This window comes from Ciconia boyciana, chromosome 4 (assembly GCF_034638445.1).
Source record: "Ciconia boyciana chromosome 4, ASM3463844v1, whole genome shotgun sequence".
In the NCBI taxonomy this organism is placed as follows: domain Eukaryota; kingdom Metazoa; phylum Chordata; class Aves; order Ciconiiformes; family Ciconiidae; genus Ciconia; species Ciconia boyciana.
The window spans coordinates 94,963,823-94,973,627 of NC_132937.1; the positions used below are offsets into that span (position 1 = coordinate 94,963,823).

General features: G+C 40.5%; 1 protein-coding gene across 3 annotated transcripts in view; it reads left to right on the top strand.

The window, feature by feature from the left end:
• RASGRF2 (Ras protein specific guanine nucleotide releasing factor 2) overlaps positions 1–6,205 on the top strand; it is a 154,601-nt gene extending 148,396 nt beyond the window's left edge. For all 3 annotated transcript variants that reach the window (XM_072860670.1, XM_072860668.1, XM_072860669.1), the window contains 2 exons: positions 668–736; positions 1,456–6,205. In XM_072860670.1, the coding sequence (XP_072716771.1) occupies positions 668–736; positions 1,456–1,548 (162 nt within the window). In that variant the 3' untranslated portion in view covers positions 1,549–6,205. The remainder of the gene's footprint in view (positions 1–667; positions 737–1,455) is intronic.
• Positions 6,206–9,805: the final 3,600 nt, after the last annotated feature.

A 9,805-nucleotide genomic window follows, 5' to 3' on the forward strand; every position in this document is an offset into this window, starting at 1 on the left:
ACTTCTAAGACATACAAGTATATTGACACATGCAAGACAGGTAGCTATTTGAAAGCAATTACTTGACCCAGTCTTCTATCACCACCTTCTGGTAAACTGAGTATTTTTACAGGGTGAATTTGCCTCCAGGTTTTTTTTTTGAGAAGTGATAGGCAGAAAAAGCAGCTGTCTGAAGCTTGTGAAGGAGCTACAAAAGACTTTTTGAAATAACCAAAATTAAAGGAATTTAGTGATTCGCCAGAAAGCAGTAATCACAATTTTCTTTTCAAGTGTGCTAGGGTGTATCTAAAAAAGCATTTTAAAGTTGATCTTCTCTCCAACTACAATGTAATGTTGTTTTGTAACAACTCCTCAGAGGGAAGCATGGAAATTTCTCTTCTAATCTCAGCTTAATGCCCTTCTTATGGCTACACATTGCAGCAAAGAGAAGAGAGGTTATCAGTATGGGGAGAGGACAGTCAAAGTGGTTCACTTGAGGCTGACTGAACAATAAATGGTTAATTTAGGAAAGTGAAATCCTTGGAAAACATTAGGAGATGATCGCTGTCCTTCCCTTCTCTCCTCCCAGAATAAATCGCATAATTTGGTGCAAAATTCTTGCCTTATGTGGCTTAGCTGAAGTCAAAATGCAGTTGTACTTACTCATATACATGTATTCTTTTGAAAGATCTCACATATTATCAGGGAAATACGCCAGTTCCAGCAGACCTCCTACCGCATAGAGCATCAGCAGAAGGTAAGGCTCTTCTCAGGCACTGTTACCTACTAATGAAATCAAAGCTGTGGTAGCAATTAGTTGTAAGATACAGCTGTTGGTGAAAGCTAAAGTCAATGTATCCTGCTCCCACACACAGAGAGGAGAGGACAGACAGAAATACAGACAGGTACTGTGGGGCTGTAATACCCTCACCCTGGCAGAAACTCTTTATTTGACACTGTATACAGAAGCGAGTTTTTTCCTCCTTCTCTGGAAGCTCTCTTGGGATTGCAGCCTTCATGGGTCTGGGATACAAGGGAATGGGTTCAAAGGGAAATGTGTTCTCCCTGCTCAGTTGGAAGCATAATTCCCCAGGGAATCCCAGAATCCAGGAGATGGACCAAGCATCTGCTGATGCTGTGTGCATCCTGCAATTCTTCTCCCCTTGTCCCTCATGAGAGTGATGAAAATTTGCCCAAAGCCAGCCTGTGCCTTCAGAGATTTCCTGTCAGAATCCAGAAGAGCAACGTGGGCATGGGTAACCTGCCTAAGGACTTGCCCATTCCTAAGAGGCCAAACTTGATTCCTAGAGCACTGCTGGTGCAGCTTTACACCATTCAAATGGGCTGTTGTGTTTCTCAAGAAAACAATGTGAGGGGATATCAGGATCCGAAATGGGCTTGAAGGGGAAAAGGAAAGCAGAGAAATTTTTGTGGAAGTAACATACAGTCTGTTCATCTGTGTTTTCTCCATTCCAGGTCACTCACTATTTACTTGACAAGACACTCATCATAGACGAAGATACCTTGTATGAGCTTTCCCTAAAGATTGAACCCAGACTCCCTGCCTGAAGAGCCAGCTTTGCCTCAGAGTCCACAAAAAGCTTTAGTACAATGAACAAAATCATGCATGCCAAGTCCTAAAGACAGCAAGGGAAATATTGAGAAGAATGCAAGCTCTCTTTTCCAATAAGAGATACAGAGCCTCACAGCATTTCCCTCTCAGGCAACAAAAATGAGCATTGGAGGTGGAAGACAAAGATGCTTCCTACTTGGATTAAGTGATTGCTGCTTTGCAAAGATAATGTTTTGCAGTAGGGACTATGCATTCAATGGGAAATAGGAGACTTTCCTGTGAACGGGTACTCATTGTAGCCATCTTATGGGACACATTAAGGGGACAGATTTAAATGGTGGTAATATACTCAGGTATATTACGATAAATGAGCAAAATGAGATGGCTGTGATGTGGTCTGGGTTGATGGCTAACTATGCATTCACTCAGGCAGTAATGGTAGTGGTGTCCTCCTATCATGTTAACTTCATTGAAAAAACAGGATCTTAACAGTCATCTACTATCTTGGAGTGACATTAAGGTAGCATCTAGTATCTTCAGATCTGCAGTTGTTCAAAATACTTGCTATACATTTAATGCTACCCTTTATAAAATGTTACCTTCTTTAAATGTCTTGACAGCCTTTTCTAAAGTGATTGATTTTACCTATAAATTAATTGTAAATATTTTTTCATTACTACACAATGAGAGTATTTACAGCATGGAAAGCAAATGAACTAGTTGAATAGCTGTAAATAGTTGCCAGCCTTGCAAGCTTCAGCTGGGAAATACAAGGTTAGGAGCTATACCTGAGACTCAAGATATCTGGACATAGAGTGAATGAGATGGTTAGTCATGTTGCACACAGCCCTGGAAAAGGCACTTTATTTTTCTGCACCTCCTGCAGCTTCTCTGACAAGTCAGGCTACAGAGCACTTTCTGGACACACTGTGGAGAGAAATACATGTCTGGTCTGGCAATGGGTAGTGATCAGCAATGAACACTACGAGTTGGAGTGACAGTTTCTTTTTACATGGAATCAGTCTGTTGAAACTGAATCATTGAAAAATGTCTGGTTTTTTGTTCAGCCAGTCGGCACTTAGCTCTAAAATTGTTCAGTCACTGGCAGACTTTGAATGCCAGCAAACACAAACTGTATATTTTTATCTGAGCTACTAATTATCATTTGCATATGGGCATATGTTTAAGAAAATGTGCTGTTTGTAAATGTTTTCAAAGCCTATGCTTTTGTGACATACTAGGTAGATAGATGGCATTTCTACAGCTAGTTGGTACTTCCTAAATTTTCCTGATCAAGAGTGGCCTGTTGTAGCTGCATGGAAAGTGAGCTCAAATGCATGCTGTAAAGTGTGTCATAGTATAAAATGCAGATATTAGCACTGTTGAAAAAAATTGGCTGGAAAAGTGTCCTTACTTTTCCAATGATATTCAGCCAGTTGAAGAAATAGGGCTATATCACTGTATACCTCCCTTAAATCCTCTCAGGGAGATAGATGTTTAAAACAGATTGTGACCTAGGCCTATTTGATCTGACATTTCTTACCACAGTCATGATGCTTCTTAACACTGGCAATGAAAAACGGATCTGCCTGGCTTGTGGTTTTTGTCTTTATTTGCACTTTAATTATATTGCTGGCCCAGCCCAGAGCTGCACAATAAATTCCATTCGTTCTGTCTGAGTGTAACTGCTAGCATTTATAAATGTACCTTAGCAACTGTAAATTTCATTAAGGTTCTTCACCACAAGGACTATCTCTTTGTAAATAAATGCATGAGGAAAGTCACAAATACTGGAAAATTCCTCAATTAGAAAAGCAGACAGCAACAAAAAAGGGAATTCCAGAAACATTTTAAATAGTTCTGGCTAATGATTGCTGTAGAAATGAACACAGAAAATGTTACTTATAGAAGCTTTTTGTTGTAAAAAACGTGCTTGTTCTTTTCACAAATGACAGACAAGAAGCTGATTGCATCCCAATGCATGATATGAAAAAAAAAAAAAGCATGGTTTATTTGGACCACAAAACCAACTTACTGTGTATTTTCTGTACAAAAGCAGTTACCATACGGTAGTTTCACAAAACACTTTGAAGTAATGAAGAAACAGGGAAAAAGTGGTCCAAAAAGTTATTTCTTAACTTGGTTTTATTGTTTCTCTCTTAACAAAGAAAATGTGTAACAACTGTCAGTGTCAATTGGCATCTCTGTTGTGTGCTATTAACAGCTGCTTTATCTGCCTGTACCCATTTTACCAAACTTCCTTGATGTTCTTAGGGTTACAGGGTACAATTCTTCTTACTCTTTTCACAGTTTGTTGTTTTGTACTTTATGTGTGTGTATCGGTTCTTCAGAGTTTCAAAGCGTTCCGTGCATTTTAACGCTTGCAATACAGAGGGGTAGTGCTGTGCTCGTGCTACAGTATTACAGATGGACAGAGAGGAAGACAAAGGATTAGACATGGATTTTTTCAAAGGTGCTGAGCATCCATATCTTAAAATCAGTAGACAATGTGGTAGTTCAGCCCCTCTGGAAAAGCATATACTATTTATATGCCAAAAGTTACCTCTTGGGTCAGTGGCACAATTTAGATTAGAATCACTAGAGTAACTACATACTTGATTTGTGTTCAGAGCAACAAAAAAAAAAAACAAACCAAACCCCAAAAAAAAGGTTATGGTCACAGTAATGTTTGATTTGCTGATGACTAACATTAATCTTTTTGGTTGGGTATACAATGCGTTCATTAAAATATAGGAGGTGACTGCTCAAAGAAATGAGCGTGCATCTTGTTATCCACAACCCTAGCCAGTGTTGCAACCCTACCCAGAGCTGGAAACAGCTGTTCTGCAGAAGTGCTACGCAGTGCGTGTAGAGCGGTGTGTCTGCCCCGCAGCCGGGTTGTGTACTTCACGTGCGAGTGGCCCGAGTGCCTCTGCTACAGTACTGCTGCAGTGTTTGAGCTATGGCAATACTTAGTAGGCAGCAGCAACCTGCTCTATGTGAGGCTTTGCCTAGTACATCTATATAACCAGCTAGTGCAGTGATCTCCCTGTACAGCGCACAGGGACTGTGGAGCTCCTTGCTACCAGCTTCTCTGTGCCACTCCACCACAGCCATATAATAGACAGACATGGAAATCCCAGTCATAAAACACCCACTGTTTGCCTCTGGTGTTTTAGGAAGGATGTCTCCAAGTGAGGACTTTGTCATTTGGATCTTGCTGTCTTTTAGGATCTTGTCCATTATAGCTTTTACGCCGTGGAAGCTGCGCAGACTTGCTTTTCTGCAACTGGAGCTGAACAAGCCCAGCTGATTCAGGATTTGTAAGAAAGAGAAGGGCTGAAGCGCCTATTACTTGCCTTTCTTAGCTCCTCAGCCCTGCTGTGCTGGTCAGATGCGGCACCAGTTCTCACGTTGGAGGGGCTGCTGCCTTCGGCACTCTCCAGACAAAAACGCCTCAGGGTGTACGGGCTGGCTAGCTGCAATGGGGATAGCATATTTCACCCACTGGTTCAGCAGTGGGCACATTTGCCAGCAAAGTCCGAGGGGAGTTTTGCAGTATTTTTTATTGCATAAGTAGCAGCCTGGATTCAGCCCGTAGTTATCTGGGAACCTGGGCAGCAGCACAGACACGTCCCCTTCCATGTGACAGAGAGCACTCGTCACACGCTGATACGGGGTTAGAGTTGCCTTCACCCCAGCCTTCACTCCCCGCGTCTCTCTCCTCTCCCCACTAAATTCACCAGTATTGTTAGTGGACTGAGCCCATGATTAGTCATCATGTGGAAGAAAAAATAGAACTGAATTTACAGTGAATTTACAGTGGCAGTAAGTGTATATTCTGTCCCTTCCTTTTGGCTAGTCCTGTAACACACGAACACGTAGCTTAATAGTGAGAGATGATACTGGGACTGATCACCCTTATTTAAAAGTAAGGAAGAGGTCTCCGTCCTCTTTCTGCTTTCCTAGTTCTTAATACTGATTATTGTTCTGTAGGATAAAAAAGAACTTAACTATTTAAAGTATTTATTAACTTTAACCATGTTGATTTTGATTTCAGGACATGTTCATTATCCCAAATTTTCCTTCATAATCATTATTTATTTTAAGGGTTTTACAAAAACATTGTTCTATTTGTATCGATATTCAGTCCTTCCTCCTTTCACTCCTATCAGCAACATTCAACTTAGATATATGATTTAAAATTCTCACCGATAGAGACATTTTTACCCACTCATAATTGTTATTCATTAAGGGCAAAATCCTTCAGACCTCATTCTGATAATACCTTAGGCTTCACTGAGAGCTTTTCATAAGTAAGTATTTGGGGATCTGGCTCTCAGCTATTTGCCTGTTACAGTTTTTGCCTCCAAAGGTCTAATGTCTCTGTGTAGGATGCTTTGTGTCCAATACGCTGCTCAACTATGGTTGTTTTGTTGTACCTTTACTTTTGAAATAGTCTCTGAAGTTTTGTTCTTTAGGAGAATAGATGTATGTTTATTTGACAGATGTACCTATATCTAACATGTTACTTAGTGCACAATCCAGATGTTTTTGCATGTATCGTAACTTACCTTTTGACCTGAGGTTATTGCTTTGTATTGTTAGTAAGGCATATCAGGCAGGGTGTTGTGCCTATATGCTAATTAAACTTTTTTTTTTTCCTGAGTTTCAAGAGTCCTTACTGGTAGCCGTTTATTTTTTTACCCCTCAATGGTGAATAATTAAATCTACTCCTTCTGAATTACTGAGTCTTTTAGAGAAACATGGGAGTGGCAGGGACAAGCCATTAATAACAAGGGCAAAAATCAGAGAAAATTCTGGGTCTTTTTACTAGGAAAGAATGGTTTCAATTACTGCATTTTGTTCTTTGTTTGCTCATGCTGCATTGCAGCTGCTGTGGGCATCATTGGGAATAATGCTGATTTTAACTTGGAACAGAGAATGAAGCCTACTTCATACACAACTAGAAATGCTGATCCACTGTGAAGTGTACAGCATAAGTAACTAAATAAGACATGTAACAGATTAAACTGAACCAGCTGCAAAACTCATTCTTCTTCCGCTGAGGAAAGCCCCTCGCCTTCCGCACCTTTATTCCCCTTATAGGAAGGTACAAGTAGGTGGAGTTTAAATATAATTTCTGAAGGTGTTTAAGGACTTCCCATTTCAACAGAATATTTATTTAGGCAAAAGGCAATGAATTATATAAATAGAGAGTAAATAGCATTGTCCCTGACTTCTTTATCCTGTTGTTTTGGGTTTGGACTTTTGTCTAAACATACCTAGCCTTCTCTTGGCTAGTGTCCTGCCCTGGATTTAAAGAAACAGCATAGCCACATTTTATACCCAAGTAAACACAGAAAATATTTTGTAAGTATGGTATGTCCCTCCTCTTGTGATAGGAAAACAAGTCACATGGAGATAAAATTACTTGCAAATTGAAGCAAAATAGTTAATAAGAGTTTAAGACTACAAAACCAGGTCTCCAGCTTCTGTTATATGCTTTAATTACTGTTTACTGCTTTCCTTTGTTGAACTGGGTAATTAAGATAGAAAGATGCCTATTAAATTTGTTTCAAGAATTAACATACTTTAAGTAACTAAACAGTAACGGCACATCAGGTCTGTCTAAGATGGAGATAAAGCAAGTGACATACTAAAATCAGCATCTACTCAGTACTCTGTGACCTTGCAGTTACATTTTCTGCAATATTTTTACATTTTTGGTGTTTCACCTAAAAACTGAAATTGACTGAGAGCAACTTACTCTTGAAGTTGTCAGATATTTTCAGGGCAAGAAAAAAAATCAAACTACTTGCCAAGCAGCTCTGTTTAAACATACTGCAGGACAATTTTAATTTAAAGATGTTTTTCCCACACTTTAAACCATTTTATTAACCTTATGCCAAAGAGTTGGCTGGCTGTCCTTGGCCCATCAATCCAGCCTGTCCAGATCCCTCTGTAGAGCCTTCCTACCGTCAAGGCTAGGGGACTGCCCCAACCCAGGTGCAGGACCTTGCGCTTGGCCTTGTTGAACTTCATGGGATTTGCACAGGCCCACTGCTCCAAGCCTGTCAAGGTCCATCTGGATGGCATCCCTTCCCTCTAGTGAATGAACTGCACCACTCAACTTGGTGTCAGCTGCAAACTTGCTGAGGGTGCAGTAGATCCCCCTGTCTGTGTCATTAATGAAGATATTAAATAGTATTGGTCCTAGGATGGACCCTCGAGGGACACCACCGGTTACTGGTTTCCACTTGGACATTGAGCCATTGACTGTAACTCTTCAGCCAGTTCCTTATCCATCTAACAGTCCACCCATCAAATCCATATCTCTCCAATTTAGAGAGAATGACGTTGTGGGGGACTGTGTCAAAGGCCTTACAGAATTCCAGATAGATGACATCCATAGCTCTTCCCCTGTCTGCTGATGCAGCCACTCCATTGTAGAAGACCACTAGATCAGTCAGCCATAACTTGTCATGTTGGCTGTCTCTCCTCAGCTCCCTGCCTTCTATATGTTTTGACATGTTTTCCAGGAGGATCTGCTCCATGATCTTACCAGGCACAGTAAGATCATGGATTATTGTTTAAGAAGTATTTAGCAGGGGGGCAGCTGTTTTCTACTTTTTAGTATGTTGCAAGAACACAACTAAATACTCTGTAAAATGATAGATTCACTGAAATTATCAAATCTCCAAGGAAAGCTTGCAGCACACAACCCTTTTTAATCTTGACCATGAAGAAAGAGGGGGAAGCTAGCTAGTACAGGCTGTTCAAAATCCTCAGCTCTGTGAAGAAAAAACTGAAATTGGTCTTGACTGATTGTGCAAAGATAATGAGAACTGTGAAGACTGAACTATGCCTTGAAAGTTATATTCAAATGTTCTGGCCCTATCTGTGTATAGCCTAGAAGGCGTAAAATTTGAGAAGAGCAGATTTTTGCTTGAAATTTCCAGTTTTGAAGAGGACTGAAACAGTCACTGGTGTTCGTTCCAATTCCCTGACTGCTGGAGTGTTCCTCTGCACATGTGGGTTGGTAAGTGTAGTAGCAGAAGCCATTTAAAATTTGTTTTTCTAGAGGTAGCAACTCCACTGTGTAAGCCTCTATGAATCCAACACCATCCTACAGTACTAATGCTCATGGTATGCACATGCCTAGACCGATGGGTCAGAAACAGAGCAATAATTATTACTAAAGGCTTGTGTTCTCTCCCGCTACTCTTTCTGGAAGCTCTTCATTTATACAGATTGGGGACAATATGTATAAATCACGTCTAGATCCTAGATATGTTTCACATAAATCAAAAGTAGTAACTTCTCCAGACAGAGAAGACACAAAGTCCTATCAATGCTTTATATTCTGCTCTAAATCTAAATATTTCATTTATTCCATTTCGTTTACTGTTAAAATTTCATCTTTAATGGGAGCGCCATCTGAAAAAGAGCACCTTTTTCTTTCTCTAGCCATGCCTGCTGGAGTTTCCATGACAAAATATGCTTGGATCAGCATGGTGGAAAGAGGGAAAGTGTCCAGAGTTCAACATATCTGAATATGTTTGTTGGCTGCTTTTCTCTTTCTCAAAAGAGTCATTACTCTTTTGAATTCCCTGACAATCACAATCTCAGAACTGATTAATTTCACCTTTTTGGTAATCTGAAATTAACTGCTGCATTTTCAGTACTACTTTAGGAGGGGAATAAGAATCCCACCTGTGGAAAGGCTAGTATTAGAGATCCAGGTCCATAGTTGGGGTGCGTTTTGAGGAGAAAGCAATGGCCTGCTGGATTGTGAGCCTCCGTTGCCAGCAGTGGCTGGCCCTGCGGCAGCAGCGGAAGAACAGAATGAATATCCTCCGCTGGGCTGGAGAGCAGAGGATGTCAAAGTCTCCTCTTGTGAAGCAGTAATGTTTGTTTGTAAGCGTGCTCTCAACAGATACCCTTGAGAGAAAACAGCATTTCAGTGAGACACAAATACTCTTTGTTTTAAATGAGACAAAAGCTTCGCCAAAATGCCACGCAAGAGCAGCTTTTCAAAGGGCTGAAATTGTCTGAAACAGAATTGTTGCTGCTTTCATATGCATGATCTACACTAGACAATTCCTGCCTTCAGTCTTGCTGCTCTAATTAAAACCATAGACGTTGTGATACTGTGCAATGCAGTCTGCAACACAGCTGGCAAAAATAGTGTGATCACTTTTTAGGCAGTTGCGCTGAAAGCCACATGATTCTGTTGTAAGTATTTTGGAT